At 53.7% G+C, this 19,744-nt stretch overlaps 6 protein-coding genes across 6 annotated transcripts; 5 read left to right on the forward strand and 1 right to left on the reverse strand.

Annotated features, from left to right (window-relative positions):
- Positions 1-691: 691 nt before the first annotated feature.
- On the reverse strand, positions 692-3,206 carry J4E92_006354 (uncharacterized protein; the record flags this gene model as incomplete). The annotated part of the gene is made up of 2 exons (XM_051497723.1): positions 692-3,098; positions 3,145-3,206. The coding sequence occupies 2 exons, from the start codon at positions 3,204-3,206 to the stop codon at positions 692-694; spliced, it is 2,469 nt and encodes an 822-aa protein (XP_051352370.1).
- An 829-nt stretch (positions 3,207-4,035) lies between these two features.
- Positions 4,036-6,877, forward strand: J4E92_006355 (uncharacterized protein; the record flags this gene model as incomplete). Its single annotated transcript, XM_051497724.1, has 3 exons — positions 4,036-4,987; positions 5,052-5,236; positions 5,288-6,877. The coding sequence occupies 3 exons, from the start codon at positions 4,036-4,038 to the stop codon at positions 6,875-6,877; spliced, it is 2,727 nt and encodes a 908-aa protein (XP_051352371.1).
- Positions 6,878-7,680: 803 nt separating this feature from the next.
- J4E92_006356 (uncharacterized protein) lies at positions 7,681-9,605 on the forward strand (the record flags this gene model as incomplete). The annotated part of the gene is made up of 2 exons (XM_051497725.1): positions 7,681-8,185; positions 8,233-9,605. The coding sequence occupies 2 exons, from the start codon at positions 7,681-7,683 to the stop codon at positions 9,603-9,605; spliced, it is 1,878 nt and encodes a 625-aa protein (XP_051352372.1).
- Positions 9,606-10,509: 904 nt separating this feature from the next.
- J4E92_006357 (uncharacterized protein) lies at positions 10,510-12,194 on the forward strand (the record flags this gene model as incomplete). The annotated part of the gene is made up of 4 exons (XM_051497726.1): positions 10,510-10,513; positions 10,713-10,997; positions 11,051-11,514; positions 11,559-12,194. 4 exons carry the CDS (start codon positions 10,510-10,512, stop codon positions 12,192-12,194), a joined length of 1,389 nt encoding a protein of 462 aa, XP_051352373.1.
- Positions 12,195-13,209: 1,015 nt separating this feature from the next.
- Positions 13,210-14,108, forward strand: J4E92_006358 (uncharacterized protein; the record flags this gene model as incomplete). Its single annotated transcript, XM_051497727.1, has 2 exons — positions 13,210-13,513; positions 13,573-14,108. The coding sequence occupies 2 exons, from the start codon at positions 13,210-13,212 to the stop codon at positions 14,106-14,108; spliced, it is 840 nt and encodes a 279-aa protein (XP_051352374.1).
- Positions 14,109-18,320: 4,212 nt separating this feature from the next.
- Positions 18,321-19,389, forward strand: J4E92_006359 (uncharacterized protein; the record flags this gene model as incomplete). Its single annotated transcript, XM_051497728.1, has 2 exons — positions 18,321-18,519; positions 18,791-19,389. 2 exons carry the CDS (start codon positions 18,321-18,323, stop codon positions 19,387-19,389), a joined length of 798 nt encoding a protein of 265 aa, XP_051352375.1.
- Between the last annotated feature and the right edge of the window lie 355 nt (positions 19,390-19,744).

Consider the following 19,744-nt stretch of genomic DNA (forward strand, 5'->3'; position numbering starts at 1 on the left):
GGCGCAGGCAGAAGCACAAGCCCGAGCATCGTCACAAGTGCAGGCACAAGCTCAAGCCCAAGTACAAACACAACCCCAAGCACCGGCACAGTCCCAGAATGAGGAAGTACATAAGGATGTTGAGACGAAGTCAAATACGCCGCTGTTAACAGATACCACGTTGATAGATGAGGAGAAGCCGGTAGATGGAGGTGCGGTACTGCCGCCTTGTCCGTTTACGAATCCGACGGAGACGGCGGCGGCGACGGCGCAAGAAGAGGGAGGTGTGTCAATGGTGGGTAAGACGGCGGATGGCCGTGAGAAGGGGAAGGGAAGGGCGGTGCAGATATAGGTGGAGGGGGATAAGGGGATAAGGCGACAGAGACATCATGTGCCGCTGTGATAGGACGTGATCTGGTGGATTAGACTGGGGGTTTGGATGGGAAGAGGTATCGTATCGCATCGTTAGAGGTACCCAACACCCATATTGTTAGGTGTTAGGTCTCGATACCCAATACCATCATTCATCAGCATTCAGACGTCTTTCTGTACAGCCCACCTCACCGCAATAGGAACATATGATAAAGCGTGAATGTTTTCATTCTTGATCCAAGTGGGTATAATGCGTCCGTCATCTATATCGTTTCCAAAACCTTCCCGCCAGAACTCCTTGCGATGACCTCTTTTCGGCATCCGCTCATGTGACATGCAATCAGCTGAACTGATCGCCATGCTCACTCTCGCCTCCAACGCGACGCCCAGCTATCCTTCCTTGGCTCAACTTCCACCGCCACCGTCGTTCCCGCTCGTCCTTCTCCCTTTGTTCTCGTTGAGCTTTCTTGCGTTCGTACACGGCGCGGACGGTGCGTTTTGTACGTTCAGCGCCTTCACTGTAGTTGGCACGAGCGAGATTCACAACACTGTCGATTTGCTCCGGTGTGTAGACGAAGTTCCAGGTCGACATGAAGTCGCTGACCTTGGGGTCGACGCCGGGTACCTTTGGGTTGGCAAGGAAGGGGAAGTATATGACCGTGATACCAGAGGCAGGGTGCATGAGTTCCCAGTCTTCATCTACTTGTTTCGAAATTGGGTGTTCGGTGTCGGATTCGCGTTCCTCGGTAGTACCGACCCAGATGTTGCAGTAGCCTAGGTCTTTGCTCTTCTTGCTGCCCTTGTTTTCGTCGGCACTCTTGTCCTTGGCTTCTTCGAATTTGGTTTGGGCTTGTTGTTCCGTCTTGGCTTGTGCGCGTTCGAGGTCTTCTTGGAGGTCTTCCATAGGTTCGTTGTCTGGTGGCCAGCCTGCGCCGACGGGCCAACCCTTGATGCCGCGCTGGCGGGCGTAACCATCAGCAACCTTTAGCCAGTTGTCGGTCTTGACATCGGCGGAAGCGTCGAAAGCGACGAGGATGTCGACGTTGCGTCCAGGTCGGAGAAGAGGATAGATGGGTAGATTGTTGGACATTCCCGCGTCCATAAACTGGAAGTTCTTTTGTTCGAAGATGCTTTCAGGACATGATGGGGGGAGTAATTCGCGCATACCGAGCGCGTAGTTGGGCATGGCGGCAGGGTCGATCGGGTGGACCTTGACGAGATCATCATCGCGCTCGGCGATCATGGCGTCTATACTGCTGCCGAGACCTGTGATACTACGCATGAGGGGTCGAATCTCTCGGTAGTAGTGTGAGAGTGTCGCGCAAAAGGCAGAACCCCAGATACCCATGAGCAACGGAACGCGCACTTCGGGCAGAGCTAGGCCGTTCTCACGCCAGACTGTACGCCCGTTCTTGAACTGACGGCCCATTGCCCAGGTAGGTATGCCAGAAGAGAGCTCCTCGCACCACATCTCGTACGGCGTGAATTCGAACCATTGGAACCAAGCCTCTCTCCTTGCCTTTGCTTCGGCTGCGATGCGGTCTGTTGTGTCTCCTTGCTCGGCGAGCGGTATTTCGTGCCGTACCGCAGTGTAGATGGGCAGTGGATGAGCTCCGTTGTCAGTATAGCGGCGTTGGTTCGAGACCTTGAAGTCGTATTCGCTAACAGAGAGTTCGCCTCTTGGTACGAGCAGGCGGGCGGCGAGTAGTGCGCCGTATATGTCCACCAGTCCAAAGTCGGCGTCCGGGATGCCCTTTGCCTTCTCGACAAGTCCGCTCAGGAGATATTTGTTGGTGGGCGCGCTGACGAGCAGTTCGAGCGCATCGGCTGGGAAGGCAATGTGCACACCGAGGCGGTTCTTGAGGTGTCTGATCATGCGGGCATGGCTGCGTTGGGTGAGGTCCGAGTAGTAGAGGGTCTGTAGCCAGCAGCTGCCACTGACACCAGCCGTGTAGGTGACGCAGTCGAAGAGACCATGTTCTTTCGAGGAGAGGTATGACGATGTGCCTGCCACAAGCGCGCGCAACCCTCCACCAGAACCGCACATGGCAATGACGGGCACGTCGTCGGGGTGTATCTGCGCTTCGGGGATATCGAGGTATCGCGCAAGTGCGGCCTTGGTGAACTGCGCCCTCTGCTTAAGGAAAGCCTTTTCTTCCTCACACAGCTCGTCCGAGACCCTCACAGAGGCATCCCATATTATCTCTGGGTTGATCTCGGGATCATTGGCTTCGTACCATATCTCTTCGGCGAGCGAGCCCGGTGCCATGGAGAGCTCATCCTGGAGTTTGCGGATGAAGCCGGGGAGGACCTTGACCCAATTCGGCACAATGTAGTCGATGATGGTGTCGCCGAGCTTGGAAGGCGACGGGGAGGCGGGGAACTTGCTCGTGATGGTCTGCCAGGCTGACTTGCTCTGGCCGGCTTCCTCGTCCTCTTCGCTGTAGCCCTTGGCAACACGCGTCTGCGATGGCGCCTCCTGCTCACCTGACTTGTGCTCGCCTTCCTCATTCACCTGCCTCTCGGCGTCTCCGACCGAAGTGGTCTCGGTTTGTTTGTCATTGCCGCCGAAGAAGTATCGCTTGAGGGAAGGCGCGTCTAGATGGATGGGACGGAAGAGTGGGTACGGCGACGATGCAGAAGAGAGGTAGCCAGTCGCAGCAGTCGCGAGGAGACACGGAGGGCCGTACCGCAGGCCGAGGGTAGCAGCCTTGGATCGCTGGGAGAGCGGGTGCTTCGTGTGCAGGCTGGTCCTATTAGCAGGGGCATACAATGGGTGGTGTGCTAGCTTACCCACGACGCGTCCCCCGCAGCCACAAGTGGCCCAGGTTGCGCGTGTTCCTATAGCCGGCCATGCACGCAATTGAGTCAGAAAGGGCAATGGGAGTGGGATGGAGGTGCCGTGCGAGCCTGGCACATGGGGAAGTGCGCAAAGCCCACCGTCGCCCATGGGAATGCGTTAAGCATGACGGAGCATGTAACCTGCTTTGAGCCCGCAAAATTCCGCCAGAACTGGTTTCGGCATGACGCCAGCCGAATCACTGCCCGCTCAACGTCTGCCAAGCCATGCAGGAACGCTGAACCTGCCGCCAATCAACCCATGTCTCCACCATCCACTGGCGAAAACACCCGCGTTATTCGCGACTTACATGAACCACACAAATTTGGTCCTTGGACGCGGTAGGTCCATGAACTATTCCAGTCTCGTATCGCAGGCACTCGGGTTGCTCGCAAGAAGACATGCTTCAACACCCATTCGCTACCAGCATAGAGATGTCTTTGTTTTCGACTGATGCAACAGTCATTGAAACTGCAGTTTTCTCCAGTTTCCTGCCAATTCTGACGCGCTTGGTATGGCCAACCTCACTCTCCGGCGAGAGTGCGGAGAATTCCCAATCCCCTCACTCACCTGTACGTACCTCAGAGCATATCGAACATGGTAAGTAAAGGGCATCATGAGTCGGTGCATGTCCCTTCTCTCACCTCTCATCCTGAGCTTGGGCTGTATCTCATCCCTCAGGACGCTACTTATGCTCTCTCAAATCAAGCCTTCTTTTTCGTCTCCTCTACAATCCTCTCTCATCGACCATACTTTCTCTTGAATCATTGATACAACCACTACTCTTTCGGCTCGATTGGGCAAGTTCTCCCTGATCCAAATCGTACAATAGTCTCCAAGATACGATGGCATTCCGAGCATCGACAAGACCGCCTGGTCGGAGCCAAACACCTTCCCAGAAACGGGACCTTACCGCCATGCACAATGCGACGATTGACGAAGAACTTGCCAACAACCGTTGGTATGCCTTGAAACAAGAGGAAGTTAAGGTCTTGGTCAAAGAATTGTGCGACAAGCTCACGAGTGCGATGCAAAAGTATTCGTCCGTCGACCAACGCTTCCAGGATTTGATCGATGCAGCAAAAATCGCAAGAAAACTACCTGACATCAGGCATTACAGTGTGGCAGTACTTGGCGAACAAGGCATCGGCAAGAGCTCCCTCGTCAACGCACTACTCGACCGAGGCCTTTTGGACCGATCAGGTTCGTCAAAAGCATGCACCGCTTATGCAACGGTACTTGAGTATAAGCCCGGAGCTACCGACCACACCACTCTGAGCGATCTTCTAGTTGTGTTCTTCACCAAAGAGGAGATCCGAGATTCCATCAAGGAACAGATGAATCACTGGGTCGAGGTCTACCCTGGCGTTGAGGATAATCGCCAGCCCCTCCGAGGCGAAGACGAAAACGATCCTGACGACAACAATGCTACTCAAACGCCACGTAAAAAGTTATCCAAGACGATGTCGCGTGCAATCACTACTGCCAAAGAATTCTTCGAGATCATCTTCAATGTGCAGAAAGATAAGCAGGCAGGTGTCGAGCTCGAGAGGGAACTCTATCACACGAACATCAAAGAGGGGAACTTCTTGAACGATTGTTGCAAACGAGCCAATGATCGATTCGCCCAACTTGCCACAGAGATGAGCGAGGTGGACCTTGAAACTCGGACCGCACATTTCAAGGACATCCCTGACACCAGGCTTGGGAGGAAAACAAGCAAGATCAAGGAGCTGTGGCCATTCGTGAAGGTTGTAACCATTGCGACTGGTCACATACTATTCCGGCATGGTTTACGTCTCTTCGACTTGCCAGGCAAGTCAACGGCTATTTTGGGACGACGTTAAGCTAACGAGAATAGGTTATGGCGATATGAGTCAGTTGCGTGAAGGCGTCATCAACAACTTCCGCTGGAAGGCTGACTTCGAGATGGTGGTTGCGCCATGTTCTCGACTGCAGACCAGTGTCCTGCATGATGAATACATTGATCGATCGATTCACCTCAAAGGAGCGAACAAGACTATATTGGTCATGAACAAGTGCGATGTCAGCTGAAGCCTTTTCTCTACTGAAATACCCAACTGACATGTCTTTCAGGAACTCATCAACGAAGACAACATGGGCACACAAATTCGACAGATCAACGAACACCCATTCCCAGCTCTTAACGCACGATTAGAGACCATTGACAGTCTCTACGAAGAAGGGGATGCCGATGATGACGTCATTTCCGACATGCTAGACGAGTTACTGAGAGAGGCCACGATTGCTTACATAAAGTATGAGACAGCAAATGTGCAGAGACAAATGCAGCCTAAGGGAATCAAGGTTTTCTCGGTATCTGCACTCGCCTACACCTCATCGAGAAGTCGTATTCAGAGGGACACTCCAATTCTTGACGATACTACGGCCGGTATCTACGCGTTGAGACACTTCCTCGCTACCTTGTCGGCGACCACCAACTACCAGAATTTCTACGAACATGTTCACGAAAAGCTACCATCATTCCGAAGACAAGCTGAACGACCGTTGGAGAAGCACATAGAAGACAAGAGTTATGCTAAGATGCGACGCGACTTGAAGGCTCAGATCCAACCACTTCGGAACAATCTGAAGAATCTCGTTGACAGTCCTCTGCAGTCTCTAGTAGGAAAGCCTTGGTCTCAAAACGAGGAACAGAGTATCATTAGTGGCATACAGCAGCTGGTGCAGAACTCGTGGGTTCATCCCTTGATCTACTACCCGGGCTTTGCGAAGATGCTCGCGGAAAACGGCAAACCAGTCTCCGGCAAATACAAGGGCTATAACATGAACTACGAGCTCCTTGGTACCATGAAAAGGTTTCTGGACAATTGGTATAACAACTTGGACGCCAGCACCGTGGAATTCGCTATGAGTTTGGATAGGGGGCTTCAAAAACTGTTGCTGGACACTCGATCGGCCATCACGCAGTCATCCGCGCATCCAGCTCTGAAGCTCAGAGCTACTGAAGAGTTGGCCCTAGTAGAACGACGCGTCCAGGCGGCATATGACATGTTGCTCGCTAGTCTTCGCGTCTCGCTTGGAGAAACTCATCTGCGATTCACCACAGAGATCGACATCTACTGTCCGATAGCAACTGCAATGAAGGCCTCCTACGACCTAGCCTCCGATCGAAACATGGTTGGCGCTGGCCCAGGAATCTACAACAGGCAGCGACAAGCGCTACAGAACTCGATCATCGGCAACCCAACCTATGGAAACTACGGCTATGGTCCACCTGGTGAGGCGTTGCGTCCGCTTCTCAAGAACATCGAAGAAAAGCTTCAGACCCAGCAGAGAGACGCATGGAAGACCGATTGCGATGCCTTTGTCACCAGCGCTGTTGAGCTTGTTGAGGGATTTTCAAATACTGCTGAGCAGCTTCTCATGAACTCCTCGTATGTGACCGAAGAGCACAAGCATGCTCGTGGCGAGCTGAGGAAGCTGCTCAATGACTTCGACATCAGCCTGGAAGATGTTCAGAGTCGATTTGTCGGCGGAGAAGAGGAGCATACTGAGAAGAAGATCAAGCGCGAGGAGACGGAAGATGAGGTACCGATCGCACCATCTACTCTCGATCCGCTGGTCCCTTCCGTACCGATCTCGCAGAATGAAGGTTGGACTCAGTTCCGCGAGTGGTTTGGTGGCGGTCGCCCTGGACAGTGATAGTTAACTGCGTTCTGTCTTGACTTGCGGATTGCATGCGTATGCATCACATGGTTTCGTTTCCTGCTTTCACTATTACTCCTTCGATTTTGTCTTTTCCCGCGTTTTCATGACTCGAGAAGTTCATCAGATCGGCAAGCGACCATCATTACTTCATCTTTATCCTTCCAAGTACCATCGATGCCCCGGCGAGCATTTCACGTGTACGGGATAAAAACACCATAGCTTCTGCGTATCTAGTCTAGTCACTTAGTACTCAATTGTATACCCTTGTACAACATCCGTCTGTGCTCACATACGCCACAGTGGTACTTGAATGCAAGGCGCATACGCGTCGCCGAAACATATGTGATACGCAGACAGCGGGTTTCCGGTAGCAGGCGAGGCTGATTAGCGCATGTGCCTGCTGTGAAAAACGTCATTCTGGGGTATCAAGGCCCGCAGATAAATTGACTGCCGTGCAGTTCTACGTGTAACAAGCATGTATTGCGTGAAGCCACGATGAGTAACTCGACTGCGCGGCCTATCGCAAAGTGAAAGGTGTCGAGATGATCTACGCTGGACCCTGGCCGTCTTAGCGTTGCCTCCGCGACAGCTCTCCGCAAGCATCCCCTCCCACATCATCCTACGGGCGCGCATCTCGTATTCCCCAATTGGCTATTCTTTCGTTTGTACAAACATATGCTGTACTTCATGTTCGCTTCATTATTACCCGCCCGTTTGATATAATCGAGGTCGTCCTCGCCGCCGTACGCGCGTACACGTAGCCCTCGAGGCAGTTGCGCATCTATCCAGCAGTCGCCATGGTTGCCCCTCGGAAAGCCGCGCTCCTGGAGGAGAGCGCGGAAGTCGAAGTACTCTTCGCCAACATGGAGAAAATGAAGACGCTCACAAAAAAGATCCAAGGCTCCGTCAATAGGCTCGATGCGAGCGGAAAGGCAGTCCAGGAAGCAATCGGCCCAATCTACGGCAACACACAGAAGCTACAGATAGCAAACAACAACGTCGACCGTATAATAGACGCAATCGACCGTCTCCGAGCCCCGCGCGAAGAAAGTGCAAAGGAAGAGAGAATTATCCGCGCTGGACCTGGACGAGGAGACCTGGACGGCTACATTGCTTCGCTCGACCGCACCAACATGAGTCTCGCAGACCTCAAGCGCACCAACCTTCGCTCCAACGAACAGGCCATTGCAGAGCTTAGTGGGCTCTTGAAGTTGGGCAACAAGCAACTGGAGGATGTGTTCCGCGGCATACTGCAGGATAGCGCGAGAGAAAAGGTCCAGGCCTTGGAATATGTCGCAAAGCGTATGTCACTCATGTGCTACGACTAGGGGGATACTGACACTGCATAGAAAACCCCTTCCCTCGCATGCCCCAAGATAAGCTCCAGAGCTTGCGCAGCATCAACTCGCACATTTCCAAGTCCTTCGCCCAGTTATCGCAGATCGATCTTTCGCAGACCCCCACACGAAGAATATACGCAGACGTCCGGGGCGAATACCTAGAGAGCGCACTGAGGAGTCTCATGCAGGCGACCATCAGCACAGCCAGGAAGGTGCAGGCAGATGCGCTGTACAAGAAGGGTACTAATGGTATCGGCACATATGTCCAAGCGATAGAGGGCCTCTTTGTGGCGGAGTTTGACAACCTGAACTACGTCTTCGACAGAGAGGAATGGGCCGATGTCTACGAGTCAACGTGCCAGGTCCCGCTGCAGGACTTTAGCAAGACCCTACGCGAGCTGAACGGGCATATTCAGAAGAACCTGCTGACAGACTGCTTTCTTGGATACGAGATTTGCGGTTTGGTCCGGACTCTGTCGATGCGGCTGCAGAAGCAGACTGGCGCCCTGAAGGATCAGATCTACGACAGTGTGAAGCCGGTTCGAGAGACGTCGAAAACGTCTCTGAGCAAGATGCTCGAAGATACACGGTCAAAAACACAAGGTCTCATTGCGCTTCCTATCGACGGCGGTCCGGTGGACATTACAACGCAGACGATGCGACGCTTGCAAGAGATGACCAACTACCTCGAGCCTCTCGCGTCGATATTGGCATCTTTGGGAGAGGGCGGCTGGAACTCTGGATCGGCTAACAACTCATCCACGACTTTGGATGTTGGCCCCGACGGCGTGAAGTTGTTCGGGTCATATGCGGCGGATACGGTCGACACACTTTTGCAGAATCTAATTGGCAAAGCAAAGACACTACTGAAGGGCAAGAACCTACAAGGTGTCTTCATGGCCAACAATATCGCTATCATCACACGCATCATTCGCTCTTCAGAACTCGCACCGCTCATGGACAGCTACTCCAAGAAGCTGGCAGACTGGCGTAAGCAAGGCACGGCCATGTATCTTGAAGCGTGGCGTGAGCCGTCAGGGTACCTACTGGATGTGCAGTACACGAACCGTAGCAAGGAACGCCCAACGTCAGGCGGTGCAGATTCAGCAGCTATCGTAAGGTCTCTCAGCTCCAAGGACAAGGATGCAATCAAGGAGAAGTTCAAGAACTTCAACACAAGCTTCGACGATCTCGTCACACGACACAAGGCGTACGCAATGGAGCCCGAAGTGCGGAACCAGCTTTCCAAGGAAGTACAGAACATCATCGAGCCCCTGTACAACCGGTTCTACGACCGCTACCGGGAGATCGACAAGGGGAAGGGCAAGTACGTCAAGTACGACAAGACCGAGTTGAACAGGGCATTGGCGAGCTTTGCATAGCGAGGTGCTGCGGCGTTGGATTGGAGTTGTTTGCTTGGGACATGCGCAAAATACCCTTTGATTTGCATAGATAAGACGATGAACTGGATACGGGTATGCCGATGGTCGGGATGGACGCGGTGTAATTGGATAGTTGTCGAGTCTCGCATCCCGCGTCCTGTGGTGCCACGCTGCAGCAGCGTGAGCGGCAGCCTTGGGGTGCGACGGCGGTGTCAGGGTTGGGGCAGATAGTCGTGAGGAAGCAACGACCGCTTAATGTCTAGTCAACGCGTTGCTCGTGCCTTCTAATTACCCACACGTGACGCTACCTCTTTGGGAAGCACGGTTCGCGACTGCCTGTTGCAGCAGTGCACAAGAGCACAAAATCTTCAGCAACGTGAAAGGTGTCAACTGCATCCCTCCTACACTCTCCCTCACCCGCGCTGCTCCCACTCGTCGTGTGTTATTTCCAGCGGTATTCGACGCCGGCTCGCTGCTAGTGGTGACGCGGGGATTTTTGGTCTAGTGCCCATTGCTTCGGCGTTGCTCCAATCGCGCCCATCCCTGTGCGGACCCCTTTCCTCCACCCAGCGACGGACGGCACCACGACTTCCCTTTCCAACGTCGCAGCCTCCGGACAACCACGCCATTTTCCTTCGCAGCCATCTGCACCACCTTCAATTCATTGCTTTGAGTGCATCACTCACTCGAGAGCATAACTACCGCTGACTGGTACGCCGCCCTTCCCTCACGCCTGTCTCACTTTATTTCTCCCGATCTGGGCTCGGTCGCGTTGTTACATTTGTTTAGCAGCCACGCAGCCAGCACCAGCACGCATTGAGAGCCTCCGCTGACATCGCTTCCTCATCTGCAGAAGTCCCTCACTTGACGACCCATCGTCCGTTTCTACTACACTATTTACACCATGGGTAAGGAGCTCTCCCCGACCCCCGTCTCGCGACATCAACAACTACACCTCAGCCACGGCATCATCGGCACCTCAGGCACACACGCGGTGGCTCTCGGGCAACGCCAAGCAGGGTCAATCCTGTTTGGCATTGGTCGCTGCTGCCGCGCTCGACGGCCATGATTTCTCTCCCCTGGCCCCTGGCTAACATTTCGCTGTAGAATCCAACGGTGCTACCTCTCCCGCGCCGCCCACCCGTGCGTCTCCATCGCCCCCAGCGTCGTCCAGCGGATACGGCATGGATCAAACGATGTCGATGTCTAACGGCTCCTCTCCAGCGGTGCACACCATCACGGCGAAGAACCCCAAGGCCGCAGCTGCCATGGCAAACGACATGAACATCGTGCGCAGGAAGCTCACAGGCTACGTTGGTTTCGCGAACCTGCCCAACCAGTGGCACCGCAAGAGTGTGCGCAAGGGATTCAACTTCAACGTCATGGTTGTCGGTACGTGTACCCCCGCCCACGAATTGTCCATCCGAGCTAACGTGTCATTTCAGGCGAGTCTGGACTCGGAAAGTCGACCCTTGTAAACACGCTCTTCAACACTTCGCTGTACCCGCCCAAGGAGCGCAAGCCCCCCAGTCTCGACATCTCCAAGACCGTATCGATCCAGTCGATTAGCGCCGATATCGAGGAGAACGGTGTCCGCCTGAGGTTAACAGTAGTCGACACACCTGGCTTTGGCGACTTCATCAACAACGATGAGTCCTGGGACCCCATTGTCAAGAACATTGAGCAGCGCTTCGACGCCTACTTGGATGCTGAGAACAAGGTCAACCGCATGAACATTGTCGACAACCGCATCCACGCCGTTGTTTACTTCATCCAGCCCACCGGCCACTCCCTGAAGCCCATCGACATTGAGGTGATGAAGAAGCTCCACACCAAGGTCAACCTGATTCCCGTCATTGCCAAGGCCGACACCGTTACTGACGATGAAATTGATAACTACAAGAAGAGGGTACGTCGCTCCATCTGCCTATCTAGCACTGCTAACAAATACAGATTCTTGCAGATATCGCCTACCACAAGATCCAGATCTTCGAGGGCCCACGGTATGAGCTTGACGACGAGGAGACCATCGCGGAGAACCAGGAGATCATGGCCAAGGTTCCCTTCGCCGTTGTCGGTTCCAACACCGAGGTCACAACTGTTGACGGCCGCAAGGTCCGCGGGCGTGCGCTGCCCTGGGGTGTCGTCGAGGTCGACAACGAGGAGCACTGCGACTTTGTCAAGCTGCGCCAGATGCTCATCCGCACCCACATGGAAGAGCTCAAGGAGAACACTAACAACGCTCTGTACGAGAACTACCGTTCCGAGAAGCTTGCACAGATGGGCATCCAACAGGACTCAAGCGTGTTCAAGGAGGTCAACCCTGCCGTCAAGCAAGAGGAGGAGCGCTCGTTGCACGAGGCCAAGCTCCAGAAGATGGAGATGGAAATGAAGATGGTGTTCCAGCAAAAGGTGCAGGAGAAGGAGAGCAAGCTGCGCCAGAGCGAAGAAGAGCTGTACGCCCGTCACAAGGAGATGAAGGACCAGCTAGACCGACAACGACAAGAGCTCGAGGAGAAGAAGGCCCGCATCGAGTCTGGCAGGCCGATCGAAGAGAAGGGCAAGAGAAAGGGTTTCTCTCTCCGCTAAGTCGACACCCTGGCGCCACCCTCGTCCTTCCCCTCCCGCTCCGGACGACACGCGCCTCTCAGCTACCCCTTCTCAATTCTCTACACCCTCTTACCAGACCTTGTTTAATATAATGCGGCCGACGATACCACTGGGTGCTATCGGTAAAAGGGATAATACACCACGATGGAACATTGGGGACGAAGCACAGCAGTGTTACCTGTTGGTGCCGTCGTCCGGATTGTTGATTGATACCAACGTCTTTGCGCTCCTTTCTGATTCCCTTGCTTCACTTCGGCATTTTCTCTTATTTAGTATTCGGCAGATGTAGTTCGGAGCGAGGAGTGTCGGACAGGTTCTTTTCATGTATTCTACAGACTATCATAAGGCAATTTCATTTGTGGGCTAAAAGCGAAACGAGGTACTGCTAGTGATGTTTCCCAACAAACAAACGAAACTTTGCGAAGAAACAAGAGTGACGACATCGTGCTTGCTGGCCAGACACTTGCGACCGTGTGAAGAGGCCGGCAGCTGGAGGCCTTGCTGGCGGCTGAGAGATCGTCAGGGTTATGTTTGCGCTAGAGGTGCAGTGGGGCTTGTGCCTACCCAGAATTGCAGCTTGCCATGTCGTCACCCCCCAAACGCCCGAATTCTGGTTTACTGCCGCCCGCATTCCTCCCTCTCTAGGAACACACAACCACCATTGCTCTGCTCTCACTCCCCTGCGTCTTTACTCTCCGCAAGTACTGAGCACCGTCACTGAGGTCCCGGACCCGATATCTGCATCGGTAAGTCGACCCCGCCTATCAGGCACGGCGAACATCACGAGCGGGCCCGGACGCTGGGCAGTTCCAGCAGTTGCAGCACCCAGCCACCGCTGTGGACACATTGCACCTCCACTTCCTTCCACGGGCAGCAGATCATTGCTGTCATTTATCTCTCTCTACATTGGGAGCTGCCATTATCTTTCCGACCTTTACTGACGTCCCAAGCTACCCATTACGTAGCCCACACGACAGTACCCAAAATACACACAATGGCCCCTCCACCGCCCGCCTCCATGCCTCTGGGCCAGCGCCTTGCTGCCCTCGCCCAGACTCTGCAGTTTGCATGGTTCGCCGGACACGTTACGCTGCTGCTCGCTACCCTGCGATACAGCTTGTCGTACATCACCTTCAACTACTACTCGCGATGGGCGTCCTTCTCCTACCGCACCGCCTTCCTGTCGGCATGCGTCACATACGGCATTGTCGTCTATAAGGCCTACCGCGCCCGCATGAGGGCAGGCAAGCAGGGTGGTGTTGTCGCTCTCGCTACCGATGAGAACGTCCAATACTTGAGTAAGTCCTCAGCGAGCTGTCGCCTTGTCTCCGCGCAGCACGTGCTAACCGCCTCGTAGTCATGGGCCTTGTGTGGCTCTTCTCCCGCCAGATCCCCCTTGCCATACTCCCCTTCTCCGTATACTCCGTCTTCCACGTCGCTACCTACGTGCGCTCCAACCTTCTGCCCACCATCCAGCCCCCACCTGCGGCTGCGGCCGGCGCCAAGCCGCAAGGCTCCGCTGCCTCCGAGGCTATTGGCAAGTTCGTCAAGGAGTACTACGATGGCTCCATGACTCTTGTCGCCCTGCTCGAGATCTTCCTGTGGTTCCGCGTCCTCGGCTCTGCCATGCTCTTCCAGAAGGGCTCCTGGATCCTCCTCGCTGTCTACACCGTCTTCTTCCGCGCTCGCGTTGCGCAGAGCAGCTTCGTCCAGGAGGCTATCAACCAGCTCACTGCCCGCATTGACGCTCAGCTTGCCAACCAGAGCACTCCTCCCGCTGCCAAGCAGGGCTGGGGAACCTTTAAGAACATTGTTCGCCAGGCTGCTGATGCCACCGACATCCGCAGGTACGTTGGTGGTCAGCCCGGCGCTGCCCCCAAGAAGGCCCAGTAAGCGTTTCGCTCTGTTTACAACGATGTGCCTGCCTCCAATAGCGCACGACAATACACGTGTTGGAGGATCATGGTGCAAATCTTGACGACGGTACGGCAGTCATGACGAAGAAGACAATAGACATGTTTGCGTCGCTTGTGGACGATGAAAGGAAAGAAAAGTGCGTGAGGTGGAATCTGGTCGTTTAACGATATCCCAAATGTGCGAGGCTAGTTCAGTCTGGAGTGGATGGTAGGATGGTAGGATAGTAGTATGAGTTGGAAGATTAGGTGGTCGTAGTGGTCGTGGTGGATTGACTGGTAGGAAGGGTTGACTACTCCTTGTATTCATGGAGAAGCGTGGTGTTTTTGGTCGGTTATCATGTTCGCTATTGCAGTACAAATCAATGTTCGTTATCGTTATTAGTGTTTGTTATGGATGTGACCTTGCTGGATGTGGTGTGTTGACTTTGCTGGGATCATGAAGCATAATAGTTGTCATGAGACTGATACGTTGTTGTTGTCCCTTCTCATCACGATGCTTTGGCACCTTTGCTCGATGCCGTGGTCATACGTTTATGTCAACAGCTTCTCCACTCCAATTGGTTTTCCAACTAGACCTTCCCAAGCGACTATAGAGTTGGTCTAGAAGCTTTGCTCTTTTCCAGTACGGTACAAGAAAAAGTCACGAATACCCGGTGACGCTTTCGATGTGTCATGGGATGAAGGTTCAAAGTTACTAATTGTTATATCAGTGAACAGGGACGAGAAACTAAGTAGGTGTAGATGCTTTGGAACGTGATGATGGAATTAAAATTGGAAGTACTATCCATTTAGAACGCAATGTCATGGTAATAGCTAACTGTGGTTTTATGTGCCAGGAGATTCAAAGCGGACAAGTAGGCCTACCAATCGAGGTGATGTCAACTGCCGATATCGATAGATTCATTCTTGCAACGGTCATCCATTTTCGGATCTCCCAGCAGCGAACATACACTGTAGATGCCATACATCCGCGTGCGGATTCTGTGGTCTTGCGGGTCATGTCTTCACCGTATCTTTGCTAAGCGTACACACTATAACTACATACACCGTACACTCCTACATGCTGTATGCTGCTATATCTATGTCATTGTATGACACCATCACGTACCTGCGACTTGGCATGAATGTATGTGTTGTCAGCCTTGAGCGGAAAAAGAAAGTATCACCGCTTGACTGCCGGTATAGCCGTTGTTGTGTCGTACGTTTATCTGCGTTTTGGGTATGTGGTGTGATGTGGAAACGATGCGGGGCCAACCGACTTTGAGAAAGAAGGAAACATCTCGTTGAGGTGGAGGTGGAGCTGGAGCTGGAGCTGGAGGAGGTTGAGTGGATATATGGATGTATGTGTTAGCTGTCATGCGGCAATCGGAGACAGGAATCGTAACTAAAGAACTTGGTAATGACGAGACGAGACTACTACTTAGGACTAAACATGATGTTCACCACATGTATTGACAAACACTACTTCTTCAAAAAATCATCGTATCTCCTGCAGACATAACGGTGTAGATTATACCGGATGATCTCCCAGCGAGAAGAACGTGGTATGTTGTTGCTTTTTGCGGACTTCGGCCCGTCGACGGGAGGGAAACGTGCATCGTGATGGACTTGCTATAGGTGCTATGACGAGCGTAGGAAACGGACACAGGCATGTTGCTTACCGTTCTAGCGAAGTCTTACTCATGCCATTAGTTGCTGTACAGTAAGTGATGCAAGTAGATGTGTGTATCGTGTTCACAAATATGTGGAAGGAGGTTGTGAAAGTGTCAGGAACTGCGCGAGCTGGCGGGTCATCAAGCTTGCGTGATCTGTGTACATGATGACTATCGTCTCAAGGGGACCCTATCGGCTCTCAGTCATACTTCGCCTATATTCTAGGTGCAGGAGCGTAGTCCATCGGCCTGTCAAAGAGTCCAGATGAGTGACTACATGGCTTGCCGTAGCTCGATCTAGGTGCAGTCTGAGCGCTCCTCTCAACTGCAACCCGAAGCATTTGGAATCCGCGCCCATAGTGTTGAGCATGCAGGTACAGCACCAGCTGCCATAGTCATGAAAACCCCCACTCGAGTCCGTGTGACGGTGGTAGAGGATCTAGACGCGGTCGTCCTCTGGCGAGCTAAAGAGATCGAGAACAGCTAGAATCTTCGGGAGGACCCTACGCCACAGGATGACGCTCTCGAACCAAACGGGTGTTCACAGACTAGAAGAATTGTGTAGACATAGTTTAAACCCTTGTGTTTCAGAAGATTCCGGCGTTGATGATTTGAAGAAATGATCACTGGTCGTGGCTTGCCGGCCGTAGGAGAAGGCCGGTAGCGTCCATCGGTGAGCCATGACATCTGTCAGCGTCCGTGAGCCAATCCTCGGACTTGTGAAAGTGTCTCGATCATGCAGCAAGAAGCAAAAAGGGTGCATGGTGCTGAGTGCGAAAAGAGGATGCGAGTGGAGCCTTTGGACCTAGGCCCAGACTCCGAAGCTTCTTGATTGTCTGTACGTGGCCCTCCACGGACAGTGTTGAGGAAAGATTCCATCATCAAGGATCGGAGATGCAAGCTACGCCCATGACGACAATGTCTGCAGACTCGTAGCGACGGTGTTCCTGGGAGTGCGGCGGGCGGTGGCTGCTTCGTACAAAGCTAGCGCAATCGATAGCATTAGTCGGGCGCAGCTCGTACAGATGCTGGAGCTACCGGGCAAATGGTGTTTCACGACTCCACGGATACTAAAGATGGAATTTGTCGACTGTGCGAATATTTTCTCTGTGCGCGAGTATTGGTTTGCTCCACCGGCCCCGTAATAGCATCGGGGAAAATAGACGCGATGGACCGCTTGATACGAGGCGCCGAAGCCGAAATTCCGCCAGCAAGTCAGGGCGTTCGGGCGGGCTGCTACGTATTCGCCTGGGGAGTCAGATACGACGACTCGTGCTGCGAGCAGATTTGGTGTTGACGGGTCAAGTGCGCAAGGGCGAGCGGGTGAGGTGCTGAAGACGGGTTAGGAGGACTGCGCCCCCAGAGCTTGGATGTGGGGTTCGCGGCGCGCTGTCGTCTACATTGTCCCCTTTTTGCGAGCTTGGGGACGGAGATAACATGGTTCCGAGCACCCGCGTCGTATCGTGTAGTGTGCGTGCTCGAGAGTGCGGAACATGGCGGTGAGGGAACAGGTGCTGGCTACTCGGGTGCCCTCCAGCGGCGGCGTGATGGCGTGACGAGGGTACAGATCCTAATGCAGGGCAATTGACAGCGGCGATGCGATCGATAGAGTTTGACATGTGCAAAAGATTCTGCAGTCGGAACTACGGGTGAAAAGTGTGATGGTTTGTTTCGCAGTGGATTGAACTTGTGGATAGGCAATAATGCTCGCAGTAGTGCTCACAGGCGACTCGGCGCCGGGCTGGGAAGCATCTGACGAGTGGATGGGATCGGGGCATAAGCTTTTCCGGCAAGGCGGTTTGCGAGATTGGTTGTGTCTACGACAAAGTTTATGTTGTGTCGGTATTGCAACTGCCAGATGAAGTGTCCCTGCTGTCCCGCTATATGCAGATGATGTCGTTAGAGTGCTGATCGTGATGGAGTGGATGAAGATCTGGAGAAACACGATTAGATTGGACATATAGATCACGCAACATGGGCACACTGTATATCTGGGCCTCGATTTCCTGGCCATATAGTTTCGGCATCACGACATTGCATGTACAGCGCGCGCGGAACAACCTTGAGCGTTCTTACCAGGCGGCTGCACACTGCCATCATTCGGGCAGCCGCACACGCCATCGGTAGCCCTGGCGATGGCGCATACGGCCAAGTTGTAGCTGGCGCTGGCCTGAGCGGGAGAGCGTGCGCGCCTGTGAAGGTGGCACGGCAGGGAGACGGCTACTGAGTCTTGGGAAAGTGCAGGGGGCCAGCTAGCGAGCTACGCTACCCATCCGCCGCTTTCACCGTCTCGGTTTTCTTGGTCGGAACATGGGCGTGTATATAGACTCGTGAATGCCCTCACTCTTGGGGCTCTTCTCCCCTCTGACGACATTTCCAGCTCGCCTGCTTGGTTCACGACGCTTCATTGTTCTTCGACTCACGACTATAGCATCACACGACCAACTCTCCAACCTTCTCTCGCTTACACTTCGCCGACACCGCTGTACTACCGTTAGAACACAACATTTCAACTTGGAAAAACAAAACACGACAAAATGGACTACTCGCCAGCCCTGTCCATTAACAGCGACATGACAGACGAAGAGCTGGACAAGTACTTTGCGAGCTGCGTTCCGCTGTCCAACCTGCCAACCCCTCCACCAGCAAAGGAGCCCACACCCACGCGAGTATCAACGCCAACCGCCCAAACATCGACACAGTCATATGACACAAGCAGCCCTCCACAACCAAAAGGTTAGTCTATTTATTACCTCACACCCACCAAATCTCTGTTTACGGGTTTGTGGATGCTGGTGTGTATGAGTCGGTCCGGGCGGCAGAGCGACGTTCCCCTGCATAGAGCGCCTTGGCCCTCGTCATGCTTCATCCCAGATGCTCCTTTTCCAACTCAACAGTCCATCTCCACATTTCGGACCTGTGCCTGTCGATCAACCAGCACCCCTTCACCCAAGATCAATGCCGTTGCCACTTCCTTGATTTCGGTCCGCTGACTTGCTATCTATAGTATACGCAACCCACCTCGCCAACCTCGTGCCGCTCAACGTCTCCACGCACCGCCCTCATGCATCGGTCATTCAAGGGTTCCTCGACCGTGCTGGCCTGCCGGATGAGATTGTCGCCTTTGCGGGATGCGTGCTGGATGCGTTGAGCAGCCGGTTCGCAGCTACTTGGCGGGATGCTCTTGCGCCGAGCGACTATGCCCGCGACCTGAAGAACTTCATGATGACAGACTCGCGTCAGAACGTGCGTGTTAGCCCAGACGTGATTGTCTTGGCTGCTCTTTCCCTAGCGCACGGCTTCCTCGTTGACCGACAGCGCTCCTCACGGCACTGGAGCATCAGGGAGAGCGACGGTGCTTTCACCGTGCAGGAGATTGAGGCCACGAGGAGGGCCATCCTGCAGGACATGGACTACGGCCTTGCTCGCATCTCCAACGACATGGTGCAGTGGAGGCTGAAGAACATGCAGCGACCCAGCACAGCTCCTGCACCCGCATCAACCCCTATCACGACCGTGATGAAGCAACGACGGAACCTCTCCATCAGCCTCCAGGGTACTGCCATCTGGAGCTACGGCGTTCAGACCCCAGAGCCCAGCCCGTAGAGCGGCGGTCTCCCATGGACGAGCAACGAATTCCGTTCCTTCGACTCTTTTTAATCGTTTTGCTGCGTACATTCACGATACCCACATCCTTTCGGCATCTTTCGCGATGCGCATCTCTCGGCGTTCTTCGGCATGGATCAGGCTATCCACTGTGTAGACAACAGGCTTGTTGTCACCTCGTATATATTTGTTTCAGGGTGGAGTTGAGTGGGTTTGGTGGCCTGATGCCAATGGTCTGTGTTTCATGTTTTGAGTAGGCTATTTGTGTAATACCAGCTAGGAGGTTGGAGGACTGAGCTTGTTTGATAATCATCCCTACCGACGTGGTATGTAAAGACGGATTTAATCTACAATG

Source organism: Alternaria infectoria, assembly GCF_024043175.1.
Source record: "Alternaria infectoria strain BMP 0036 chromosome Unknown scaffold_9, whole genome shotgun sequence".
In the NCBI taxonomy this organism is placed as follows: Eukaryota; Fungi; Ascomycota; class Dothideomycetes; order Pleosporales; family Pleosporaceae; genus Alternaria; species Alternaria infectoria.